Source organism: Colobus angolensis, unplaced genomic scaffold, assembly GCF_000951035.1.
Source record: "Colobus angolensis palliatus isolate OR3802 unplaced genomic scaffold, Cang.pa_1.0 Scaffold80, whole genome shotgun sequence".
Taxonomy (NCBI): Eukaryota; Metazoa; Chordata; class Mammalia; order Primates; family Cercopithecidae; genus Colobus; species Colobus angolensis.
In genome coordinates, this window is record NW_012121821.1 from 553,395 (window position 1) to 581,312 (window position 27,918).

The 27,918-nt window shown below is 42.4% G+C and overlaps 1 protein-coding gene across 2 annotated transcripts in view; it reads left to right on the forward strand.

Annotated features, from left to right (window-relative positions):
* The window catches only part of SRGAP1 (SLIT-ROBO Rho GTPase activating protein 1), a 317,024-nt gene extending 302,501 nt beyond the window's left edge, over positions 1–14,523 (forward strand). For both annotated transcript variants that reach the window (XM_011929220.1, XM_011929221.1), the window contains exon 22: positions 8,937–14,523. In XM_011929220.1, the coding sequence (XP_011784610.1) occupies positions 8,937–9,314 (378 nt within the window). In that variant the 3' untranslated portion in view covers positions 9,315–14,523. The remainder of the gene's footprint in view (positions 1–8,936) is intronic.
* Positions 14,524–27,918: the final 13,395 nt, after the last annotated feature.

Below are 27,918 nucleotides of genomic sequence, written 5' to 3' on the forward strand. Positions count from 1 at the left end.
GGGAAAGGTTCCCTTCACCACTGTCCTACAGGGATGTCCTAGAAAGGGGCTGTAGTGCTGCAGCTGTCCACTTTCGGGTGGTGCCTGCATATCATGCAGGTTCACCTTTGAACCAGGCCCTAGTCTTCTCTTCCTCTGTCAGCTGATCAGAGGGAACTCCCCCTGAGGCCATCAGTACAGGCTGTGCGAAAGAGTAGAGACCCTGGGCATTTGAGCCACTTCCTCATGTAACTTACGCCTTCAGGAGCTGCTTGAGCCCAGTCACATATATACCACTTCCATTTGATGATGGAATGCTGCTGTGCATGACCCGCTTTATGACTCGATGTGTCAGAAAGCACCCAGTTCATGATAGGCAGTTCAGGTTGCATGGTGACTTGATGACCCATAGTCAAATGTTCAGTTTTCACCAAAGCCCAGTAACAGGCCAAGAGCTGTCTCTCAAAAGGAGAGTAGTTGGCCAGGTGCGGTGGTTCAGGCTAATCCCTGCACTTTGGGAAGCCAAGGCAGGTGGATCACGAGGTCAGAAGTTCAAGACCAACCTGACCAATATGGTGAAACCCCATCTCTACTAAAAATGCAAAAATTAGCCATGTGTGGTGGCACGCATCTATAGTCCCAGCTACTCGGGAGGTTGAGGCAGAAGAATCACTTGAACCAGGGAGGTGGAGGTTGCAGTGAGCTGAGATCACGCCACTGTACTCCAACCTGGGTGACAGAGAGAGACTCCATCTCATAAAGAAAAGGAGAGTAATTCTCTGCAGAAGAAGGCAGGGCATTGCTCCAAAATCCTAGAGGCCTCTGCTGTGATTCACCTATGAGGGTCTGCCAAAGGCTCTAAACAGCATCCCTATCTGCCACTGACACCTCAAGTACCATTGGATCTGCTGGGTCCTATGGCCCAAGTGACAGAGCAGCTTGCACAGTAGCCTGGACCTGTTGCAGAGCCTTCTCCTGTTCTGGACACCACTCAAAACTGGCAGCCTTTTGAGTGACTCAATAAATGGGCCAGAGACTCAATAAATGGGCCAGAGTAACACACCCAAAAGAGGAACGTGTTGCCTCCAAAATCCAAATGGGCCCACTAGGCATTGTGCCTCTTTCTTGGTTGCAGGAGGGGCCAAACGCAGCAACTTACCCTTCACCTTAGAAGGAATATCTTGATAGGCCCCACACCACTGGACCCCTAGAAATTTTACTGAGGTAGAAGGTCACTGAATTTTAGTCGGATTTTTTACCCATCCTCTAGCACACAAATGTCTCACCAATAAGTCCAATGTGTTTGCTACTTCTTGCTCACTGGATCCAGTCAGCATAATGTCTTCAATGTAATGGACCAGTGTGATACCTTGCAGAAGCAAAAAGCAATCAAGGTCTCTCCAAGTAAGATTATGACACAAAGCCAGAGAGTTGATATGCCCCTGAGGTAGGACAGTAAAGGTATATTGCTGGCCTTGCCAGCTGAAGGCAAATTGCTTCTGGTGGGCCTTATGGACAAGAATGGAGAAAAAGGCATTTTCCAAGTCAGTGGCGCCATACCAGGTACCAGGAGATGTGTTTATTTGCTCAAGCAATGAAACTACATCTGGTTTAGCAGCTGCACTTGGAGTCACCACTTGGTTAAGCTTACAATAATCCACTGTTACTCTCCAAGATCCGTCTGTCTTCTGCACAGGCCAAATGGGAGAGTTGAACGAGGATGTGGTGGGAATCACCACCCTTGCATCTTTCAAGTCCTTGATGGTGGCACTAATCTCCATGATCCCTCCAGGGATGCAATATTGTTTTTAATTTACTATTTTTCTAGGTAAAGGCTGCTCTAATGGCTTCCATTTGGCCTTTCCCACATAGTAGCCCCCACCCTACCAGTCCAGGAGCCAATGTGGGAGGTTCTGCCAGCTGCTAAGTATGCCTATGCCAATTATGCATTCTGGCACTGGGGAAATGACCACAGGAGAAGTCTGGAGACCCACTAGACTCACTGTAAGTCAGACTTGAGCTAAAACTCCATTAATTACCTGACGTCCACAAGCCACTACTTTTAACTGGAGCACCACAATGATGTTTTTGGTCCCCCAGAATCAATGTCAGCTCAGAGCCAGTGTCCATTAGTTCCCAAAATGTCTGATCATTTCCCTTTCCCCACTACACAGTTATCCTGGTAAAATGCTGGAGGTCCCCTTGGGGAAGTATGGGATAAAGATTCACCGCGTAAATTGTCAGTAATATAGCGAGGTCCTTCCTCAAGGAGATTCGGCCTCCCCTTCATTCAAGAGGTTCTGGGTCTGTAAACTGGGTCAAGTCTGGAAATTGATTGAGGGGCCATGATTCTCTGTTTTTATAATTCAAATTAGTCTTTTGTCCATCTGACCTAGAAGTTTTCTGCTTGTATAAATTAAGTAGGAATGCAGTAGGCTTCCTATCAATTACACTTCTAGGAACACCATGATTAATTAGCCAATGCCAGAGCTCTGCATGAGTCAGACTATTCTGCTTGCCGCTTTGCCTCTGCTGTCCATTACAGTAGCTATGCCCACCTTGTCTTTGACAGTTGAGTGTCACCACTTGGCTTCTGCCACCTCAGGATCCTATTATGTCCATTGTATTTAAATTTTGTAGTTGAGTGACTATGGTTCTCACCATTAGATCTAACATACAGAGAACAGCAATTACAGGGCTCTTCAAAGATGCAAGTGCTGGCCAGGCACGGTGGCTCACGCCTGTAATCCCAGCACTTTGGGAGGCTGAGGCAGGTGGATCACAAGGTCAGGAGATTGAGATCATCCTGGCTAACATGGCGAAACCCCATCTCTACTAAAAATATAAAAAATTAGCCAGGCATGGTGGTGGGTGCCTGTAATCCCAGCTACTCAGGAGACTGAGGCAGGAGAATGGCGTGAACCCAGGAGGCAGAGCTTGCAGTGAGCCGAGATCACGCCACTGCACTTCAGCCTGAGTGAAAGAGCCAGACTCCGTCTCAAAAAAAAATGCAAGTGCTGCCCTCACAAATCTGTTTTGCAAGGCATTGGTCAAGGGCTCTCCCAACTGGGATGAGTAGGTCTAAAGTGACTAATCCACTCCACCATCCCAATCTCCCTAAGCCCTTGGATCCCTTCCTCTATATTAACCAGGGAGATCAGGCATTTCCAGCTCACTCACAGTGGGACATCTTTCAATCCACATTTCAGTTAACCAAGCAAATAAACTATTAGAACCTTTTTTAACTCCCCGAGCTGCAACATTCAATGCAGAGCTCCTACTTAGTGGGCCCAAATCAATAAATTCAGCCTGATCTGACTCTACGTTCCATCTACCGTTATCCCACACCCTTAATATCCATTCTCATGCCTGTTCTCCAGATTTCTGTTTATATAAATTAGAAAACTCAAGGAGTTGTTTTCTAGTGTAGTGCACCTCTTCATGGGTCACACTCTCAACCTCACCTCCAGGGGCCCGCCAGGACATTAGTCTAGTTATAGATCTAGAAGTAAACAGGTGTTGGGGGTGGCTCCTGAGGACAGTCAACATTATCTTGCCTGGCAACTGCCTCACAGGAGGCCATCACCATTGCCTCAGGCAGCGCAGGGTTTATCCCCTCAGACAAAGGTGGAAAGGCTGATGGCAGCATGGGTCAGGGAGGGGATGTTGCCACTACTGGGGATAGGGAAGCCGTTTCTTCTGGCAAAAAAGGTTCATCAGAGTTTACAAGCTCAGTGTCCCCAGCTTCATCAGGGTCCTCCCACACATCCCCATTCCAAGTTGTAGGGTCTCACTCTTTTCCAGTCAATGCCCTCGCTTTAACAGTAGACACCTAGCAAGGCTGTGCATGCACCTTTCATTGCAGGTCAGCCACTCTAATGATAAGAGCTTGTGTCTGTTTTTCCACAATTTCAGCTCTTTCTCTGCAGGAGATAAGACTCTCACTCAGGGCAGTCTTAGCAGATTTGAAGCTCAGTATCTGCCTCTGAAGCCAGGAGATAGAATCCTTGAGTTCATCATTTTTTTTCATTACTTTGTCCACTGAACTTAGGAACAACCAACGAGCTTCATTATGTTCCTTGGTTCTCTACACAATACTCCATACAAATGTATTATGTATGGAGTTACTAAACTCCTTGCCTCTTATGAGTGATGAATCAGGAGTGTCAAATGCATGTATTTTGCATAACTCTCTAAACAATTCACACCAAGGACTATCAGTGTTCTTCAACCTATTAGAAGTAGAGTCCTTAGTATTTTGAGGTCTAATCATATAAAGCAGAAGCCCCAAAACCAATGAAAGAACTCCATCCTTAATATTCTGTTCCTCTAGAACCATTCCTGATACCAAAATCTGTATTAGTCAGGGTTCTCTGGAGGTACAGAATTAATGGAATACATATACATATAAAGGTGAGTTTATTAAGTGTTAACTCACACAATCACAAGATCCCACAATAAGCCATCTGCAGGCTGAGGAGTAAGGAGAGTCGGTCCAAGTTCCAAAACTGAAGAACTTGGAGTCTGATGTTTGAGAGAAGGAAGCATCCAGCATGGGAGAAAGATGTAGGCTGAGAGGCTAGGCCAGTCTAACATTTTCACATTCTTCTGCCCGCTTTATATTCACTGGCAGCTGATTAGATGGTACCCTTCCAGATTAGGGGTAGGTCTGCCTTCCCCAACCCACTGACTCAAATGTTAATCTCCTTTGGCAACACCCTCACAGATACACCTTTGCATCCTTCAATCCAATCAAATTGACACTAGGTATTAACCATCACACTAAGAGTGGTGGTGCATGTCTGCAGTCCCAGGTACTTTGGAAGCTGAGGCAAGAGGATTGCTTGAGCCCAGGAGTTGGAAGCTGCAATGAGTTATGATTCCCCTACTGCACTCCAGTCAGGGTGACAGACCAAGACCCTGTCTCCAAATACATGTATGTTTATAGTCAGTGAGAAAAGAGTGAATAGATTCAGGGTTTACCATTCAAATAATCTAAAGCAGCTTCCAGCTATCACTGAAGTTTAAAAACTAAGTAGATTTCAAAAAAGAGTGAATGAGAAATGGATGAAACATGGAAAAGTATTAAAGGTGGGTTATTTTTAATAAAAAGCACCCAAGGAATCCGGCCGCAATATGACAAATGTCCAAGCTATTTTCAGTGTTCTAACTAAAAAGAATTTGGGATAGTAATTAGATTGTGAGAAGTTTAATGTGTTTTTTAAAAATTAAAGCAATTTTAAATGTACAGCAACTTCTCAGCAAAAATCAAAAAGGCTTTGACTGTTTTATTTTTTTCTGTTTAAAGTGCTATGCAAGGCCCTTTGAGGCATATTTACAACCAGCAATATTTTACTATAGCTGAATTTAATGATTTGAGACACTTATAACATCATTGCTTATAATAAGCAGGTGAAACATAATTTGGGTTAGAGAGACAGGGATTTAGGTGCTTGGAGGTAGGAAGGCATATAAGGTCTGTTTAACCCTTTGACTTCTAGAATCAGGAAATTTTTTTTAATTGTAAATTATAAAAACAGGCCAAGCACAATGGCTCATGCCTATAATCCCACCACTTTGGGAGGCTGAGGCGCATGGATCACTTGAGGTCAGGAGTTTGAGACCAGCCTGGCCAACATAGTGACACCCCGTCTCTACAAAAAATACAAAAAATTAGCTGGGTATGGTGGCAGGCACCTGTAATCCGAGTTGCTCCGGTGGCTGAGGCACGAGAATTGCTTGAACCCAGGAGGCAGAGGTTGCAGTGAGCTGAGATCGCAGTATTGCATTCCAGCCTAGGTGACAGAGTGAGACTCCGTCTCAAAAAAAAAAATGTAAATTGTAAAAACAAAAACTCAACAGATAACTAGGCTCCGCACATGTCTCTGAGATAAATACTTGTAAAAAAAACAAATCCGTATGTTTAGCCACAAACGGAAATCACATATGAAAGTAATAACTTGAAAAGTGATGTCACCCTCATAAAATGGCTTCCAGATTTGTTTTTTATCTTTCCATCTTTAGCCTTCAGATTTTCCCATGGGGACAAGTAAGCATGCCATCATTGTGTTCATTAAAAAAAATGCAAATTATTTTATTAAACAATTTAATGGAATGCCTAATGGAGATTTTTCGAAAGACTACCACATCCATACATAATCATCGTATCTTGGTTTATTCATTATTGGAGACTGTGATTTAATATCAGTGTCTTAGATTATTCATTTAGGAAATCTTCATTGAGCATTTACTGTATGCCAGGTCTCACACTAGGTTTTATGCAAACAAAGTTAAACAATTGCCGCAGCCTCTAAGTGCTCACATTCAATCTAGTCGAGGAGATGAATAGGGAAATGAGTTACCATTAAACCGTGCCATGAGGGGTATGCTCCAGATGAGTGGGAGAAGCCCTGGGAATATGTCGGGAAGAGACATTTCAGTCACCAGGGCAGTGGATCTCTACCATCTCATACAACATTCTGCCTTTTTCTTTCTTAATTGTGGTTAAAAAATAAAATAAAATTGACCATCTTAACCATTTTTAAATGTATAGTTCAGAAAGGTATATTCACATTATTGTGAAACGTCGCTCCAGAACGTGTTCGTCTCGCAAAACCAAAACTCGGTACACATTAAACACCTCCCATTTCACATTCCAGTCCCTGGCAACTATCATTCTTCTTTTTGTTTCTATGAATTGGACTCCTTTAGATACTGCATATAAGTGGAATCATACAGTATTTGTATTTTTTGTGACTGGCTCATTTCATTTAGTGTAATGTCCTCAAGGTTTACACATGCTGTAGCACATGATAGGACTTACTTCCCTTTAAGGCTGAATGATACTCCTTTGTATGTATATACCACATTTTCTTTATCCATCCGCTGATGGAGCACACTCCACCTTTCTGAAACAAAATTATTGTAACTTCCCCCTTTTACTATCTGAAATAAATTGACTTTTTTTTTTTTTTTTGAGATGGAGTCTCACTCTATCCCTCAGGCTAGAGTGAAGTTGTGCTATCTCGGCTCACTGCAACCTCTACCTCCTGGGTTCAAGCAATTCTCCTGCCTCAGCCTTGAGAGTAGCTGGGGGTGTGCCACCATGCCCAGCTATCTGAAATAAATTGATTGATATATCTATTTTGAAAATATATATATAAAGCCCTAAATAGAATATAAAATTAAAGGGAAGTTGATATTAAAATAAATGTATTTCAGTTAATTATCAACTACACTAGAAGACAAATGAAGTAGTGATGCTTTCACCTACATGGTAGAATTTCCATAAATGCAATAATTAAAAATGCATGTCGATCTGGGAGTATTCAGTTAATTAAGTTAACTCAAATTCCATGAAAAGAGCTTCCATTAGTGATAATATTTCTCCAAAATGGTGAACAACCCTTGGTCATACTGTTACACTCAAAACAAAAAATAACTTTCCTAAAACAATAACATTCCTAAAAAATTTAACACCATCCAAAAGATATTTTATGTTTATATATTAGAAAAAGAGGTTCTAGACTCAGGTTCTTCAGAGAATTTTTACCTATATAAATGTCTGGAGGACATTCAAAAGTTGAACAAGGTGCAGGAAAATTCACTGCATGTAAACGCACCAGGGCACTTGCAAGATACCTAATATGTCTGAGCCTGCCCATCAGCTGCCAATAATGCAACCTTGTTATTATGACATTAAAATCCACACACACACAACATATTACAAAAATGCCCTCTATGAGACAGTACCACTTTCATTGAGATCCACTGGAAAATTGTATCAGGGGAAGACTTAAACTGAATTTCGAAGAACTTCTTGGAATTAGCCAAGTGTATAGTAAGTGCTCAAAAATTTGTAGAATGAATGAATGAAGCCAGATTTTTTTATTCCTATTATATTTATTTCTTGAGAAATTATTGCAGTATCTAAATTTAAACTTTTATCATAAAAGTTGAAAAACTTGGCCAGTGCAGTGGCTCATGCCTGTAATCCCAGTACTTTGGGAGGCCGAGGCAGGCAGATCATGAGGTCAGGAGTTCGAGACCAGCCTGGCCAACATGGTGAAACCCCGTCTCTACTGAAAATACAAAAAATTAGCCAGGCGTGGTGGTATGGGCCTGTAATCCCAGCTACTTGGGAGGCTGAGGCAGGATAATTGTTTGAACCTGGGAGGCAGAGGTTGCAGTAAGCCAAGATCACGTCACTGCACTCCAGCCTGGGTGACAGAGCAAGACTCTGTCCTGGGGGTGAAAAAAAAAGTTGAAAAACTGTTTTTCAAAAGTTTTCATAAACTTTTATCATAAGTGGAAATAGAATTCTATATTAATAAGTCAGCAGGCAGACGTGGTGGCCTACACCTATAATCCCAGCACTTTAGGAGGCAGAAGCAGGAGGATTACTTGAGCCCAAGAGTTCAAGACCAACCTGGGCAACTAGCAAGACCCCATCTCTACAAAAAATTTAAATATTAGCCAGGTGTGGTAGCACACACCTGTGGACCCATCTACTCAGGAGGCTACACAGGAGGTAGCACACACCTGTGGTCCCAGCTACTCAGGAGGTGGGAGGATCATATGAGCCCAGGAGGTTGAGACCGTAGTGAGCTGATTCGCACCACTGCACTCTGCCTGGCTAACAGAGTGAGACCCTGCCTCAAAAAAAAAAAAAAAAAAAAAAAAAAAAAATTTTTTTTTTAAGTCAGCATATAAGGCAGAGACCATTAGAAGGCTACCTAGGGCCCTAGGAAGGCCAATGTTTGATACATGGCTCCGTGAGCCATTGCATCTCAGTCTCCTGAATCAAGAATCAAAATGATTGTGTGATATTCTGTGGACTATGGAGTTAAAGATATTCATACTCTGCTGGGCCGTTTACTTTGAAATTGTCTGGGTTTCCATACGTTAGTATTCATTATCAGTCTGTGCTTTCTCTCTTTCTGATTATTCTTCAATAGGATATTGAAGAAACAATGAACACAGCTTTGAATGAACTCCGAGAACTGGAGAGACAGAGCACAGCAAAGCATGCCCCTGATGTGGTGCTGGATACCCTGGAGCAAGTGAAAAACTCTCCCACCCCTGCCACTTCCACGGAATCGCTCAGCCCTTTGCACAACGTTGCCCTCAGGAGCTCCGAGCCTCAGATTCGACGTAGCACTAGCTCCTCCAGTGACACAATGAGTACTTTCAAGCCTATGGTGGCACCCAGAATGGGTGTGCAGCTGAAGCCTCCAGCCCTTAGGCCAAAACCTGCTGTTCTTCCAAAAACAAATCCTACCATAGGACCTGCCCCGCCTCCCCAGGGTCCAACAGACAAGTCTTGCACGATGTAAAAACCAGCCAAGCAAGGCCATAAAGGGAGGTGACTTAAAAAAAAAAAAAAATGGATTAGTGACAAAATCACTGATCCATAACTTTCCTTAGTTTTGTGCTTATAACTGGAGATCTTTTGGCTTTTCTATGTTGTCGAATGTAATGTCTGAGACTAGCTAAATTAACACGGGCATTTGTATTTTGTAATTTTTTAAAATAACTGGACATATGTCATTTTAAGGACAATAGAAACACTTAGACTTACTTGAAAATCCAATGCTGCACCACTTGTAATGAAGGCAACACCGCTCTCCACATCGTACAGAGCTTCAGGTTTAGTGTAGCCCAGGTGAGTCAGAAGGGTTGTGACCTGAAGGCAGAAGAACCCGAATTCCACACCTCACTGGAGTATAGCCAGTGTTGGTCTGTGGCACTTGGGCTGAAAGGTGATAATGGCATTGCGTGGTAGCTGACAATGAGCACCTTCGATTCCATGTGGAGTGGGGTTTAGCTCATGCAAAAGACTTGCAGGTGTCTCCATGGGACGATCCCAGAGGGACTGTCAGTCCGCAGCTTGAGTGAGTTGGATGCTTGCCTCTTTCCTAACAGTTGTTTCCCCGGGTTCAGCTTAAAGACTCGATGGAATTGGGTAGAACCTCTGCTGTTATTGCTTGAACTTAACCTGGGAAAGGAGAGGAAGACACCATCTCCAAAGCTATTAATGTCACTCCTTTTGTGAGCATGATTAGGCCTCGGAGATTTCCAGGTCCCTCCCCTACACTTACAAACGACTAGAAGGGTTTCATTTTAAAGACTTTCTGGTTACAGTACTCTACGAACTCCTCCAAAGATTCATTGTTCAATAACTGCCTAGAAAATGTTTCTATCTCCCCAAATCCCTGTGTTCTTCTCCTCTGTGGAAATGGAGGCAGCAAGAAGCACCTGAGGCCTTGGTTTATGCAGTGTTCTCTTTTGACTAAATCACCTAGGTTCCTTTAAACATGCTGCAAAGCCCAGGCATGGTGGTGCACACTGTAGTCCCAGCTACTCAGGTGGTTTACACAGGAGGATGGTTTTGGGCCCAGTAGTTCGAATCCAGCCTGGGCAGCATAGTGTGAGACCCTGTCTCTTCAAAAAAAAAAAAAATGCTACAAAGACCTGATGATCCTAGATTTGAAATCCCAACTGTCCTCTCCATTTGTCTTTGAGCCAACCCCAAACTGGCCCTGGTACCTGAGTGAGAACCACGCAGGGCCATCAGCAGAAGATGACCTTGTAATTCTCACCCAATTGTGTACCTCACAACCACAACTTCTTTTTCTTTGTCCCTTTTCCCTTTTTTGTTTTCGTTTTTGTATGTGGTCTCTGTATCACTCCCATAGTCAGCGGAACTGCCAATTGGAGACGCTCTTTCTCTGGCATCCCAGCACACAGACAATTTTTAAGCCTATATTTATGCTATATCTTCCCCCTATCTTAAGAAAATTTGCTTTGAATTCCATTCTCCTACCAGCAGCAGCTGATATCACCTGTAGACCTGTGAGCATTTTATCGACTCTGTCATTGAAGTTACTGATATTTTTGTTGTTTTTGTTGTTGTTGAGAAAAATGGATTTCCCAGAACGAATCCCTCTGGCCCACCATTAATTTCCTTCTTGGTTTCATTTCAAACTGACAGCCAATTGCACGCACACCTAAGAGCTACACAGTGTAGATTTTACTTCATTAGCCCATTGGTGAATGCATCGTGCAGAAATGAATTGGGATCTGTACTAAAATCAAGATCATTACTTTGATCTCTACCTCAGTCTGCCCGTCTAGTCATTCTATTGCAGGAAGAGATTAAATCGATGAGATATTGTTACCTTTCAAAGTCACACTGCTGATTGCTTGTCTGTGGCCTGATTTCACAAATGAATAGTGATTTTTTTTCCCATGTATTTCTAGGTATGGTAAACTTTTAAACCTCCAAATTTTCAAAGCCATACTTTTTGCCCATTTTGAAAAAGAAGCCCAGGACAGTACCTTGTCCGGCCCCTCCCCCTTTTCCCCGAGCTTTTGGGGTCCTTCAGCACCCTTGGACACCATGGAGAGCCAGCCGGGACTGAGCTTTGAATAGCACTAGCCCTTTTAAACAATCCTCATGAATTCCTTAGGAAGTTTAAACTTTCCTAAATAATCCCCCACTTTTTTTTTTTTTTTTTTTTTTTTTTTTGAGTTGGAGTCTTGCTCTGTCACCTGGGCCAGAGTACAGTGGTGCAATCTCTGCTCACTGCAACCTCTGCTCACTGCAACCTCCATCTCCTGGGTTCAAGCAATTCTCCTGAGTAGCTGGGATTATAGGCGCCGCCACCACGCCCAGCTAATTTTTGTATTTTTAGTAGAGACGGGGTTTCACCATGTTGGCCAGACTGGTCTCAAACTCCTGACCTCACGTGATCCAATGGCCTCAGCCTCCAAAAATGCTGGGATTACAGATGTTAGCCACCATGCCCGGCCATTCCCCCACTTTAAAATAGTAAGAATTCTTAAAAACCATATTCCTTGTCTGATGGAAGAGTAAGATGTTAACAGAGGGCATCAAAGGGCCAGAGGTGTCTTTGAATTTTTTTTTTTTTTTCAGTGTCTTCTCTGAGCTTTTCAGATCTTCCTCCTGCCTGTTCATTTATTCAGCCTTCTATCTGGTCATCCTCCCCAGCAGCTCTTCTCTCCGGTGTGTCCACCTGTGGTGGAATGAGGATTGCCTTTCTGTGCTCCCCATCAGGACTCTGCTGTCTTGGCCGGCAGGAGTCGTGCTGCTGCAGTGCCTCAGAGGCTGTGCCTTCTTTCAGGAAACAGCTCCTAATACTCTCCCATCACTCACTTTACCTGTCTCCATCTCATTTCCCTATACTCCTATTGTCACCTTGAGACTTTTTTTTTTTTTTTCAATTCCATATGAAGAGTATGACCTCAGTGAGTGAGGACTCAGTAAAGACTCATCTCTCCTTACTTGGTTTAGTAAATGTCTTCAGATTTCAGAGATAAGACAAGGTGGCCACTTCACAAAGAATCCAGAATCATGCTCAGTAAAGCTCATTAAGAGCCACTGCAGCTGAGAAGGTTCACAGCCTTCTTTACAGCGACAGAGGCAGCTCACAGGGGAGGTGGGAAGACACAGGGAAACGAGAGAGAAGAAGGAGAATGAGGCTTTGAGGTGTTCTGCCCCCAGTTTCAAGGAGCTTATCAGGTTTCATGGGCAATTTGGTGAGGGGGGCATTTTGATGGTGGGTAAATGATGGCTCTACAAAGATTACCTGACTCCACTTACACAAGAATATGTATTCACGGCTGATAAAACTGTGTGTTCACATCCCATCCATAGAACTCACTGAAGGAGATTCACCAAGTCAGCCTTTTGGACTGGGTTGGGGTTTGGGGAGTGGATTTGGGGATAGAGAGAAAGGTACTTGGTACACATTTTCTAATGGGTGTTATGTGAACTGTTTGAACCTGCTGAGTGGCGCTTTGTAGAGCTCCACGTTCACATTCAGTGTCGGCACCATTCAGCAGATTAGCACATCTTCGTACAACATCATCTGGCTTTGGTGTCCCTTGAGCCACCTGTAGAATAATTTATGGAAGGATCCCACAATCTACTGCAGTGATCGTGAACAGCTATCAGTGGATGTACCGCTCCAAGAGTCAAATTGTATCAGTTAAGGGTTTTCCAACTTTTGCTATTCCCCCCCACCAAAAAGGCGGGGGCGGTTATAATTTAAAGAAAAGGAGAAGAGGGGTGGGTTGGTAGTTGTGTCCTTAACATTTAGGAATGACATAGCCTCTGGAGTCTACAAACTGAAGAAACTTTCATCTGATCAGCCTTGGAAATCCAGTTAAAGAGCCTATGGGTCTCTTGAGGGGGAGTTAGAGGATTCAAATTTGGAATGATGCTCATTGATTCCTGACCATAGCAGTGAGAGGCCATTTTTTGTGCAGAAAATGTGCTTGGGACTCAGTCTTGTTTTCGATTATCCACCACAGAAACCATGAGACACAAAGCAGCTTAGAAAGCTCTACCCATGCGTAAACAGAGCTCCCTACTCCAGACCACCTGCCACCCACCTGCCAAGCTGAGAACACAAGCTCCAGCTGGGCTGGAGAGTCAGGCTTGGTGCAGGGTGACTTTAGCGAAGTTTTGTCAGATCCGTAAAGTAAACTGGAATTTGAGCTTTCATTTACCCCAGTATACAGTATACTTTCTTTAAAAAGTAAAAAAAAAAAAAAAAAAGTCTATGTGGTATAATCGAGATGGATACCTGTGTCTTTAAATTATGTAGGGAATTTTGTATGTTTAAATAATTGTACTGGGTTCCATAATACTTATCTTAGAAACTTTAGTAAAAGAAAATATATGAACTGTGCATTTGTGAATGCGTTAGAGCATTCATCCAAGTTCAGTGTGTAGTGTGATGGTTATTATAGATATTTAAAGTATAGTAAGTGGCTGTGTAACAGGAGAGACTACTGTTTACCTACGTACTGAAGGGTAACTGCTGCCCGCGTAATTAAATCAGTATTGTCCTTTCCTGTCGGTTTGATCAATTGCAGTACCGATAGCTTCCTGCTTGTGACTGTTACCTAATTGTGTCAATGTACATCTGTAGTATGTACATGTGAAAGTGCCTTTCTATTTTAGAGGAGTCTTAGCCTTGCTCTTGTACCGTTGCCCCACTCTGTGCCCCACCTCCACCTCCTCCTCCCAATTCCTGCTGCCCACTCCAGTGTTTTGAAGCTTCCTCCCTCTCCCCCACCTTCTCCATCCCCTCCCTCTTGTGCCTCAGTGCTCAGTAGTGTCCCATCTTGCATCCCTGTTGGTCCTCAGACTGTCTCGTTTTCCTTGTAGACGTGATTGTGCCTTTCTCACCCCTGTGTCCTCCCATCCCACTGCATCCATCCCTCGCTCATGTGCTGCTGACAGCATCGCGCTCGCCCGTGCTCTGTACTGCCTCTCACCGTTTCATTCCCTCCTCTCTGAGGTGAAAATAAAGGGGGATACTTTTACAGTTCTGGAAAGAAAAAAATGTTTTGTTAATCTGTTGTGACAATGCACTTTTATGTATAGTACTGTACATTTTGGCATGTACCATTACAGGCTTCAGTATACAGTCAGGTTTGTTCTTCACGGTGTATCTTTATAATAAATAAGATAGTTCTGGCTGCCTTTGTCTGCTTCCAGTTTGACGTGCATCTCTGTGGTGTCTTCGTTCCTTTCCTTTCTCTCATCATTACTTTCTCCCTGACAGCTAGTTTGCATTAAATAATGTGAAACTTTTACCTTTAAAATATTTTTTTATCTCACTTCCATTTCTGGTTCATTTGGAAATAGGGTGTCCTACACAGGGCCCTGTCCATGAAGCTGTGGTTTTTCAGTCATGGTTTGGAGGCTCAATGTGTAGTCAGATAAAAGAGTCTTGGGAGAGACTTAACTGAGAAGCTGAGCGTTTACAAGCCTCCTAAACATACACCAGATTGAAATCTTTCTTTTGAGAAAGACTCTAGTTAACCATGGCAAGCTCATCTTTGGTTTCACTTCAGTAAATTGAAAAATAATCCTGGCCGGGCGCGGTGGCTCAAGCCTGTAATCCCAGCACTTTGGGAGGCCGAGACGGGAGGATCACGAGGTCAGGAGATCGAGACCATCCTGGCTAACACGGTGAAACCCCGTCTCTACTAAAAAATACAAAAAACTAGCCGGGCGCGGTAGCGGGCGCCTGTAGTCCCAGCTACTCGGGAGGCTGAGGCAGGAGAATGGCGGGAACCCGGGAGGCGGAGCTTGCAGTGAGCTGAGATCCGGCCACTGCACTCCAGCCTGGGTGATAGAGCGAGACTCCGTCTCAAGAAAAAAAAGAAAAGAAAAGAAAAGAAAAGAAAAATAATCCTTAGGTAATTTTTATGGGCTTAGAATTCCCCATGTATTGGTATTTTTCTTTACCTTTTTTTTTTTTTTTTTGAGACGGAGTCTCTCTGTGTCACCCAGGCTGTAGTGCAGTGGTGCAATCTTAGCTCACTGCAACCTCCCCCTCCCAGATTCAAGCAATTCTCCTGCCTCAGCCTCCTAAGTAGCTAGAATTACGGGCATACGCCACCATACCCAGCTAATTTTTGTATTTTTAGTGGAGACAGGGTTTCACCATGTTGGCCAGGCTGGTCTCAAACTACTGAACTAAAGTGATCCACCCACAGCCTCCCAAGTGCTGGGATTACAGGCGTGAGCCACTGCATCCAGCCAGGTATTTTTCTTTAAATATTAAAAAAAAGAGAAATCAAGGTCTAGCAATTGTAGAAGATAGCTTTGTAAAACAATATAAGTTGTGCAAGATTGAATATTGATAAGAAATATAAAGTTTAAAAACAGGCAAATCAAGGAGAAACACTTTTTAGTAAAGTGCAAAATACTAACAGAAAAGTGTGTAAATCATTAGTGTAACAGTTCTCACAAGCTGATACACTGATGTATCCACCACCCAGATTAAGAAATAGCACATTATCAGCATCCCAGAAGCTACTGTGCTCATGCCTCTGTGAATGTATCAGTATCCTGATTAATCACACCATAGTGTGGTTTTGCTTGTCATCTTAGCTTTCTACAAATGGGTTCATACAGTACGTAGATTTTGTGTCTGGCTCCTTTTGTTGAAATTTATGTTTGTAAGAGTCGTCATTGTTAGTAAAACCATGGTTTTTCCATTTTTACTGCTATATAGAATTCCATTGCATGAATATGCTCAATATTACATTTGTTTTAGTATTTCCTGATTAAACTTTGGATAGTATATGCAGATATCATTAAACATGGAGAAATGAATGGGGGGGTGGGGGACCCCCCGTCAAAGGAATTATTTTCCCAAACTATGATGGAATAATGTTGAACTAAGCCATTGACTGGAAGGCCTACTCAAAGGCAAGGATACTTTTCTTTCTTTCCAAAAAAGCACTGTCCAATATAGAGGCTGGAAATATTCATGGATGACACTGAAACTAGTTGAAGCTTTACTTGATGCTTATCAAGTCATGTTCTCTTACCCGATGCTGGATGCTTTTTCTTCAATGCCTACTTTAGGACCAGACAGTTGGATTTAGAGGTTATCCCACCAGGAACAAATGCCCAAGTCAGTCTGTAGAGTTGTTCCAGGAAAGACTCCACCACCTCAGCCTGCTATGACCATCTCCTGTTGAGAAAATTGCGCCTGCCTCCCCATCTCTCACTCCCGAGCCAGAGTCCCAACAGGGTGTGACTGGTCATCAGTTCCCACAGTTCATATGCCTGCACCCTGTAAGAACCTTAGGAAGGCGGGGCAAGAGAGTTTGCTGGCTTCTGCCTTGAGTAGTTGGGACTCCTGAAAAGGAAAATTCCCCAAGTTTGATCTAGATTGTCAAAAAGGTCCTAAAAGCACAGAATGATGGTAAATTCTATCCACAGGCCATATAGCCCTGGAAAATACTGGGAAACTGAGGCATGGGTTGGTAATTTATTGAAGTTTAGTAAATGAATTTGAATTAGGACCAGATAATCGATTTTTGGCTTACTTATACTATAGTATAAGCAAATAAGTATTTAAACTTTTGTAAAAGTATTTTTGCTCACTTCATAATCATGATGAAGTTCATCACTTCTTCAGTAGCCTTTTATCTATTTCTACGTAGTAAATAGAAACTTGCCTTCTATAATAAAAAATAAAAACAAAATAGTTTTTCTATCAAGGTCAGTCTCAGCAAGAGAAATGGGACTGGGCTGGATATCAAAACGTGCTTGTGTGCATGTGCATGTGTGTGGGTGGGGAGGTGGGGAGGGGTTGGGAAGAGAGATTGCTCCTCTTGCAGTCCTGAAACAACATGCCTTGTTCAGTATTAACATCTTGAAGGCAGTTATGGCAGCATGATCCAGGAGATCGTCAGTTCTAGGATATTTGCAATCCAATTCTGGCGACTTATGGATGAATCCTTCACACCCAACAGCTCTCTATCAGGGGTGCTTCCGAGGGTCATTGGATTTCTTTTAGCTGCTTGGCTGTGCAGCTGAAGTTAGGACTTTTGATGAATTACCCTCTCAATGATGGTGTATTGTTCTAATCTTCTGTCTTTGACATACACAAGGAGCCCCTTGTGTAAAAATCATGTCCCTCTAAATGCAAGTGGATAATTGTGTCAATAAGCCAGGAGAGAAGGAAACATCTTCAGTGGTCCGGTGGCACATTCAAAATTGTACAATGACATGACATTAACTCAAAAATGAAGTTTGAGGTTCTGGGCCTTTGATGGACTGCATCCATTAAAAACAAAACATGGTGTCTCACGCCTGTAATCCCAGCACTTTGAGAGGCCAAGGCAGGAGGATCAATTGAGGCCAGGAGTTCAAGACCAGCCTGGGCAATGAAAACACAAAAAATACAAATTTTTGTATTCTTTTTGTGAGATCCCATCTCTACCAAAAAAAAATACAAAAATTAGCCAGACATAGTAGCACATGCCTGTAGTCCTAGGTACTTGGGAGGCTGAGGCAGGAAGATTGCTTGAGCCCAGATATTTGAGGCTGCAGTGAGCTATGATTGCACCACTGCATTCCAACCTGGGTGGAAGAGTGAGATGCTGTCTCAAAAATAAAAAGGCAACATGGTCAAGATTTGTAATAGAAATTGCCATTTGAATTTTGATCTGTGAGCCAAAGATTATTACTGTGTTAGTAACTAAATATTACCAGATGCATTAGGAAAAGAAGGAAAAGAAACTTTAAATAAGCCAAAAACCTATTATATAGTCATAAGTCAAACTGAGTTACTAGACTTCAACAAATACCAACCCCATGCCTCCATTTCCCAAACAGAAATAATAATATGAACGTCTTAGTATATTGTCTTCTAATCCTTATACTATGTTATTTTTTAACAGAGTCAAACTCATATTCTATATATAATTGTGTATCCTCATTGGATTTTTCTCCCTTACAACAATTCACAGTAGGAGTCTCAGTCAACGTGATTTTTAATGGCTGTATAATATTCTAGCATATGAACACATCATTATTTTAACCATTTTCCTATCACTGAGTGAGCCTGTTTGAAGGTTTTATTTTTTTTCAATTGAATGTTATATTGTGGGGAGCAGCTCTATATATAATAATTGTCTGTGTTTGGATCGTAAAGTTAGCACTGACTCCAAAAAGTGAAATCACTGGGTCAGAGGATACAAGTATCTGTAAGGCTCATGACAAATACTGCCGACCTGTTTTCCAGCAAAGTTGTACAAATTTACATCCCTGCCAGCAATGCGTAAGAGTACACAGGTATAAAACATGGTCATTTATTCTTTACCAGTGTAATAGGTGAGTGGTAGGCTCAATGCAAATTCTTGGCCGTTTGTTAACGTGCACACCCACATTTCCATAGTACAAATCTCTATTTCACTCACCTCCATGTCCTAAACTTCACATGGCTCTATTGTTTCAGCTAAACATCATCAAACAGAGATTTTCCTCAGGCACCTTAAGCTCAACAGACCCAATAATTAAACCCACTTTCTTCCATTCCAAAAAATATTCTGCAGCCCGTTTATATCCTCCAGTCTGTTCCACTGCCTATCTCTGCTCTAACCTAATTTTCTGTGTGCCATTCCCCTTGCCACAATGATGGCCGTAGCTTCCAAGTTGGTGTGCCTGTGCCCATTGTCTCCTCCTTGAAATGATTATATCTACACTGCTACCAATAAATCATCTTTCTTAAAAACAAAATGAGAAACCTAACAATCATTGAAAACGTTCCATGTACTGACATTGCTTCCCTCAACATGTTGCATGTTAATAGCCAACATGTATTGAGTACCAGACTCCATGCTACAAATGTTAATCCTCACAAGAAAGCCAAGAGAGCCGCTGTTATTATCATCATCTTTACCCATAAGAAAATTAAGCCGCAGGGGTACACTTGCTCTGGTCACATAGCTAGATCGTGACACCGCAGGATTTGATTCCAAGCCATTTGGTGCTGGAGGCTATACTTGTAACCACTGCCGCATTCTGACCTCTATAACATGCTCATGTCATTACCCTGCTCAGAAGCCATATGTGGCTCCCCATTGCTGCAGGACAGCATACTACTGTGTCTTATTCATCTTTGTATCTTCAAGCCTAACACATCACTAACTAAAAATGAATTCAATATCTGCCGCTTTGACCTCAGCCTGCCATTTCAGCCTTCCTGCCACCAGCTTCTCTTCAGAACTTTTAGTTTCAGTCATAGCAGGCCACCTTTCTTTGAAAATGTGATGCTGCGTGCTCCCTCCACATACTTCATGCCATTCCTTAGCCTAAAATGTCCCCTACTTCATACTGATAACTGCCTGTTGAAATTGTATTCATCATTCCAAACCCAACAAAATGGTTACATCTTTCATGAAGGGTTCCCCAAACCTCCCAGCTGGCATTAATTGTTCTGTTACATTTTACTTCCATTGAATCAGGCTCCCTTCTGGGCATCTAGCTATGAATGAGACACACAGGGCTTCTGGTCTCATGGAGTGTACTTCCTGGTATGATTTAAAAAAAAAAAAAAGCACTACATAAGCCAACAGCTAAATCGGCAAAATAATTTCAGGTGTTGATAACTGCTACAAAAAGCAAAAGTGAAACAAACAGGGTGATAGAATTTAGAGTATCTGGAAGAAGGATTTTAGATGAGATAGCTTGAATGCCACCTTGGATGTGGTAGCATTTGAGCTAAGACCTGAATAATGAGAAGGAACTGGCCATGTGAAAAGGAAGAGAAAGACCCAAGCAGAAGGAACTGCACATGGGAAAACAGGGCCACGCTCACGTGGTTAAAGAGTCAAACGCATTCACTGTGACCGTACCACCATAAGCAAGAAGCCCTGGAGATGAAAATAAAGGCCAGAGTATGGACAGAGATAAAATTTTGGAGGCCAAAGTAAGGTACTGAAAATTAGCAGGGCTTGGTGGTGCACACCTGTAATCCCAGCTACTCAGGAGGCTGAAGCAGGGCAATTGCTTGAACCCGTGAGACAGAGGTTGCAGTGACCCAAGATTGCACCACTACACTACAGCCTGGGCAACACAGTGAGACTCCATCTCAAAAAAAAAAAAGTAAGGTGCTTAGATGTCATTCTAAGTTCAAGGAAAGCCATTGGAAGGTTCCAAAAAGGAACGTGACAACATCTATATTTTTAAAAGATCACTCCTCAAAACCACAATGAGATATCACCTCACACCCATTAGGATGGCCACTCTCAAATGATCAAACAAACACATTCCAGAAAATAACAAGTCTCGGCCAGGGTGTAGAGAAATTGACACCCTTGTGCACTGCTGGTGGAAATGTAAAATTGTATAGCCACTAAGAAAAACAGTGTGGAAGTTCCTCAAAAAAACCAAAAATAAAATCCTCATATGATCCACCAAGCCCACTTCTGGGTACATATCCAAAAGAATTGAAAACAGAAGAGATATTTGCACACTCATGTTTATGCAGCTTTATTCACAATAGCCACAAGAGAGAAGCAACCCATTAATGGATGAATGGGTAAAGAAAATGCACTATACACATAAAATAGAATATTATGCAGCCTTAAAAAAGAAGGAATTCCTGTCATATGCCACAATATGGATGAACCTTAAGGATACTAAGCTAAGTGAAGTGAGCCAATCAATAAAGGACAAACATTGCATGATTTTACTTCTATGAGATATCTAAAGTAGTCAAACTCTTATAAACAGAAAGCAGAATGTTTATTGCCAGGGATCGGGATGAGGAAGAAAACAGAAATTGTTGTTCAGTGGTTACAGGGTTTCAGTTTTGCAAGATAAAAAGTTCTAAAGATCTATGGCCCAACAATATGCATGCAAATAACATCACATTAAACATGGTTAAGATGATCAATTTTATACTACGTATTTTTTAACCACAATTTTAAACATCACTGTAGATGTTGAAGTCGTGTTTGGGGTCCAGGGGTGGGGAGGAGCTTGGGAGGGAATGGCAAGAGGGAAGTGAGAGACCACAATTAAGGAGCAACAGCAGGAGATGAGGGTGACTTGGACAAGATAGCCAGGTAGAAGGAGAGGAAGGGATGAATTGGGGTTTCATTTTAGAGTTAAAGTCAAAATTTGCTAATAAATTAAATATGAGAATAAAGAAAGAAAAAAATCAAGAGTGGCTCCTAGGATTTGTTTGTTTGAGCAAATGGGTGGAATATATTGATATATACTTAGAAAGAAAGAGTGGGGAAAGAAAAAAGTTGGCCAGGATGTACAACCAAGTATTCAGGTTTGAACTTTTAATTTAAGATAGGTATTAGACTTCCAAGTGGAGAAGTCTAGGAGGCAGATGGACTTGAAGCTCAGGGGGGATTTCTGGCCAGAAGGTGTAAATTTGATATTTAAAGCTATGGGGCTGGAGGAGAGCTCCTGAAAAGAGAAAGAGAAAGGAAGGTACAGAGCACATAACCAAGCCCTGGAGAGCCCAACTTGGAGAGCTTGGGTGGAGTGAAGAGCTGGCAGAGGAGACAGAAGGAGCAGCCAGGGCGGAGGAGGAAAACCAGGAGGAGCATGTAATGTGATCAGTACCCAGAGAAAAGAAGTGATTCGCATTTCTAGTGTGCATTTGTTAACATAAATATGATGATAATAAAGATAGTTAACGTTTGTTATATAGATTATATATATGATTTACATATATATTATATATAGATGTAATTTTTTTTTGAGACAGAGTCTCACTCTGTCACCCAGGCTGGAGTGCAGTGGCATGATCTCAGCTCACTGCAACCTCTGCCTCCCAGGCTCAAGTGATCCTCCCACCTCAGCCTCCCAAGTACCAGGGATTACAGGTACATGCAACCATGCCCGGCTAGTTTTTGTGTTCTTTGTAGAGACGGGGTTTCACCATGTTGCTTGTTAAGGCCAGGCATGGTGGCTCACGCCTGTAATGCCAGCACTTTGGGAGGCCGAGGTGGGCGGATCACCTGAGGTCAGGAGTTCGAGACCAGCCTGGCCAACATGGCGAAACCCCAACTCTACTAAAAATACAAAAAAATTAGCCCGGTATGGTGGCGCATGCCTGTAGTCCCAGCTGCTCCGGAGGCTGAGGCAGGAGAATAGCTTGAACCAGGGAGGTGGAGGTTGCAGTGAGCCAAGGTTGCGCCACTGCACTCCAGCTTGGGTGACAGAGTGGTACTCCATCTCAAACTAAATAAATAAATATAAAAAAAAAAAACACGATCAGGCTTGTTAAATATTTTTTATGTTTGTTTGTTTGAGGCTCCTGCCTCAGCCTCCAGAGCAGCTGGGACTACAGGCGTGTGCCACCACACCTGGCTAATTTTTTTGTATTTTTAGTAGAGACGGGGTTTTGCCATGTTGGCCAGGCTGGTCTCAAACTCCTGACCTCAGGAGATTGCCCACCTCGGCCTCCCAAACTGTTGGCATTACAGGCAAGAGCCACTGCACCTGGCTGAGTTAAATATTTTCTATGTGCCAGGCACTGTGCTAACTGCTTTCATATTATCTGATTTTATCCTGTAAGACAGGAATCATTATTATCCCCATTTTTCAGATTAAAACAGACAAGCAAAAGCTGAGGTTTAAAGAAATTATCTCTTGTAAAATCACACAGCTAACAATTGAGCCAGTATCTGGACCTAGATCTATTGCCTACAGAGCCCTACGTTTAACTACTATTATCTGGCCTCATTGTTGCCCCACACACTTGAAATATAAATTTTTAAAGACATTTTATTATTTTTTGTATTCATCAGAATTTATTGAATCCTGATTATTTTTTCCTTAATGTTGATTTTGTAGACTCGTTTGCAGGAAGAACAATGTCAGGTGGAGAGAAGGAACTGAATGAATATTTTTAACAAATTTGTAGATGTTAATATACTTTACTTATTTGCAATTTTCATAGCTATATGATATTCTATCCCATTTCCAGTGTTTTTGCTCTTTTAGTAGCAAATACTCTGAATCTCTGCATGTTACTCATTTTCTATCATCCTATTCCTTGTGATGGATACCCACGGGTAGTCATCTACAGGATTAAAGGGTATGAGCACGTTTCTAGGTGCCCTGACCCCAAGAGTAGGGGTTTTGTTAGAGGCAAAGCTAAAAGTAAATGATAAAATAAATGAACATTTATATAAGTTAAATCTATTAATCTAGCCTAATACACCAAGAACAACAGGGAATAATAAGCCATCTATCTTAACGTGCATGGTTAGGACCTCAAGGAAAGTGGGCTCAAGCAATGAATGTTAGTACACATGGAAAATCACATTTGCCATGTTTTCTACGGCTTTGGGCTGCTGCATTCCTGCAGTTTAATAGGAGAAAGGCTGGTGAAAATGTTACCAACTGCCAGGGGTCAATGGCGAAAGAACACACTTCTCTAGGAAAGATTACCTTCTTTGAAGAAGTGATGGGGGAATAAGGCATAAAACTCTCTGACCTGAGAGACCTTCACAGCCAGGCCTGCACTGCTCATGCTTTGGGACCAGAAAGTGGATGGCTTGATATGGTAGCTGCACCTCTGAGAAAAGGGCATTCTTGGCAGGAGAAAGGGTGTTACATGGAAAGATCAGTGATAGTACACACGCCTTTCCATAGACTGAGGTGGCTTCCCCACCCTTCAACACTCCTTCAGACCCCCACTGCAACAAAGGAATGTGTCTACCTCTAAATTCATCTTTTACTCAACAAATAACTCATGAGGGTTGCCATATGTCTGACACTGTAGGAAGAGCTGGAGCAGGGCCTAAAACATTATAGTGCAAATATCTATTTACACATCTGTATGAGAGTAACTGATGCTAGCTGCTGTAACAAACAACCCCCCAAACTCAGTAACACAATCAAGCTGTATTTCTCCTTCACACCATAGCCTGGTGTGGGTCAGGTAGGTGACTTGGGGTTCTAGGCTCCTTTCATTTTTTTGCCACTGCCACACTGGAAATGGGATAGAATATTGTATAGCTAAGAAAATTGCAAATAAGTAAATTATATTAACATCTACAAATTTATCAAAAATATTCATTCAATTCCTTCTCTCTGCCTGATATTGTTCTTCCTGCAAATAAGTCTACCAAATCAACATTAAGGAAAAAATAATCAAGATTCAATAAATTCTGATGGATATAAAAAAGAATAAAATGTCTTTAAAAATTTATATTTCAAGTATATGGGGCAATAAAGAGGCCAGATAATAGTAGTTAAATGTGGGGCTCTGTAGGCAATAGATCTAGGTCAGACACTGGCTCAATTGTTAGCTGTGTGATTTCACAAGAGATAACTGATGCTAGCTGCTGTAACAAACAACCCCCCCAAACTCAGTAACACAATCAAGCTGTATTTCTCCTTCACATCACAGCTTGGTGTGGGTCAGGCAGGTGACTCAGGGCTCTGGGCTCCTTCCATTTTTTTGTCGCCGCCACCTTAGTATGTGGCCACCATGATGAGGAAGAGAAAGCACTTGCAATGACGTGAGGTTTTACGTCTTGGTATGGAGGAGACACGAATCACTACTGTACATGTCCAAGTCACATGGCAAGCGAGGCCAGGAAATGTCATCTTCCTTTAATGCAAGAAAAAGAACCCAGGGCTGGGCACGGTGGCTCACGCCTATAACCGCTGCACTTTGGGAGGCCGAGGCAAGAGGCTTGCTTGAGCCCAGGTGAGGATTAAAAGAGAGCAATTAAACACTGCCTGGTGCATAGTTAGTGCTCAAGAATTGTGCTATAATCAATGTTACTAAATTGTCTAGGGTTAGATGTTTCTAAATTAAAACTATTTCCTGCTTTGTATTTGTCCTTTATTCCAAAAGCGTAAAAGTTTCTCCAGTCATTTCTGGTTTGTCAAGGACGAAATACTAAAGCAACTTCATGGATTGTGATTTCAAGTATATGAAAAGTTTAAGACCCAATTGCTTTTGAAGGAGATTCGTCTAGAAAAACCAGGGATTCAAACCCAACACATCTGATGCTAGAGTCTACCCCGTTAGTTGACACAGAATTACATTAAAATCACTATTGATTGGATTATGCTTTGATAAACATGCAACTTCATTTAAGTCTAGTAAATAATTAGCATTATGAGGTCAGGAGTTTGAGACAAGCCTGGCCAATATGGTGAAACCCCGTCTCTACTAATAATACGAAAATTAGCCAGGCATGGTGGCAGGCACCTGTAGTTCCAGTTACTTGGGAGGCTGAGGCAGAAGACTTGGAGATTTACTCTTTAGAGCAACAGTTTCCAATCTTTTTGGCAACAGGGACCAGTTTTGTGGAAGACATTTTTTCCACAGATGATAGTGGGAGTTGGGGGGATTAGACTGTCATAAGGAGTGCACAACCTAGATCCCTCAATTGTGCAGTTCACAGCAGGGTTCATGCTCCCATGAGAATCAGCCTTGGCTGATCTGACAGGACACAGAGCTCAGGCAGCAATGGTCACTTACCCCCTGCTGTGCAGTCCAGTTTCTAATGGGGTGGGGGGAGGGTAATTAGCATTATTGAAATCTAATTCATATATCATACAATTTAGTACTTTATTGGGTACAATTCAGTGGTTTTTAGTATATTTACAGATGTGCAATTATCACACAGTGAATTTTGGAGCTGGAGTCTCACTCTGTTGCCCAGGCTGGACTGCAGAATCTACAAAGAACTTAAACAAATTTATAAGAAAAAAACAACTCCATTAAAAAGTGGGCAAAGGGTCAAGTGCAATGACTCATGCCTGTAATCCTAGCACTTTGGGAGGCTGAGGTGGGTGGATCACTTGAAGTCAAGAGTTAAAGGCTAGCCTGGCCAACATGGTGAAACCCTGTCTCTACCAAAAATGCAAAATTAGCTGGGTGTGGTGGTGTGCTCCTGTAATCCCAGCTACTTGGGAGGCTGAAGCAGAAGAATCGCTGGAACCTGGGAAGCGGAGGTTGCAGTGAGCCAAGATCATGCCACTGCACGCCAGCCTGGGCAACAGAGCGAGACTCCAGCTCAAAAATAAATAAATAAATACATACATACATGGGCAAAGGACATGAACAGACGCTTCTCAAAGAAGACATTCATGCAGCCAACAAACATGAAAAAAAAGCTCAATATCACTGATCACTAGAGAAATGCAAATCAAAACCACAATGAGATACCATCTCACACCAGTCAGAATGGTGATTATTAAAAAGTCGAGGAACAACAGATGCTAGCAAGGTTGTGGAGAAATACGAACTCTTTTACACTGTTGGTGGAAATGTAAATTAGTTCAACCATTGTGGAAGATGGTGTGGCAATTTCTCAAAGATGTAGAACCAGAAATACCATTTGACCCAGCAATCCCATTACTGGGTATATATCCAACGGAACATAAATCATTCTATTACAAAGGTACATGCGTGCGTATGCTTATTGCAGCACTATTCACAATAGCAAAGACATGGAATCAACCCAAATGCCTATCAATGATAGACTGGATAAAGGAAATGTGGTACACATACACCATAGAATACTATGCAGCCATAAAAAGGAATGAGGTTATGTCCTTTGCAGGGACATGGATGGAGCTGGAAGCCATTATCCTCAGCAAACTAACACAGGAACAGAAAACCAAACACCACATGTTCTCACTTACAAGTGAGAGCTGAAAAATGAAAACACATGGACACAGGGAGGGAACCAACACACACTGGGGCCTGTCGGGGGTTGGGGTGAGGGGAGGGAGAGATTGAGGAGAAATGGCTAATGCATGCTGGGCATAATACCTTCGTGATGAGTTGATAGGTACAGCAAAGCACCGTGGCACACGTTTACCTATATAACAAACCTGCACCTCCTGCATATGTGCCCCAGAACTTAAAATTTAAAAAAAGAAAGAGAAGATGGCTTGGAAGGGACTCAGTCAGAACTTATCCTTGTCTTACTTGGTTTAATCACTTGAGCATTTAGAAGCAGAACAATGGGAGAAAGTGTTTTGTTTCATCTCAGAGGTATTCTAGTTTCTCTCTTTTTTTTTTTTTAACAACAAAAAAAATATTTTTAAAGGAAAAAATAAAGGTGATCAGAAATGAGGAAAATTGGCTGGGCACAGTGGCTCATGCATGTAATCCCAGTACTTTGGGAGGCCGAGGTGGGCCAATTGCCTGAGGTCAGGAGTTCAAGACCAGTCTAGCCAATATGGTGAAATGCTGTCTCTGCTAAAAATACAAAAAAATTAGTCAGGCATGGTGGCATTCGCCTGTAATTCCAGCTACTTGGGAGGCTGAGGCAGGGGAATTGCTTGAACCAGGGAGGTAGAGGTTGGTGGCTCACAGTTATAATCCCAACCCTTTGGGAGGTTGAGGCAGGCGAATCACCTGAGGTCAGGAGTTCAAGACCAGCCTGACCAACATGGAGAAACCCTGTCTCTACTAAAAATACAAAATTAGCCACGCATGGTGGCACATGCCTGTAGTCCCAGCTACTCGGGAGGCTGACGCTGGAGAATTGCTTGAACCCGGGAGGCGGAGGTTGTGGTGAGCCAAGATCACGCCATTGCACTCCAACCTGGACAACAAGAGCAAAACTTCGTCTCCAAAAAAAAAAGAAAGA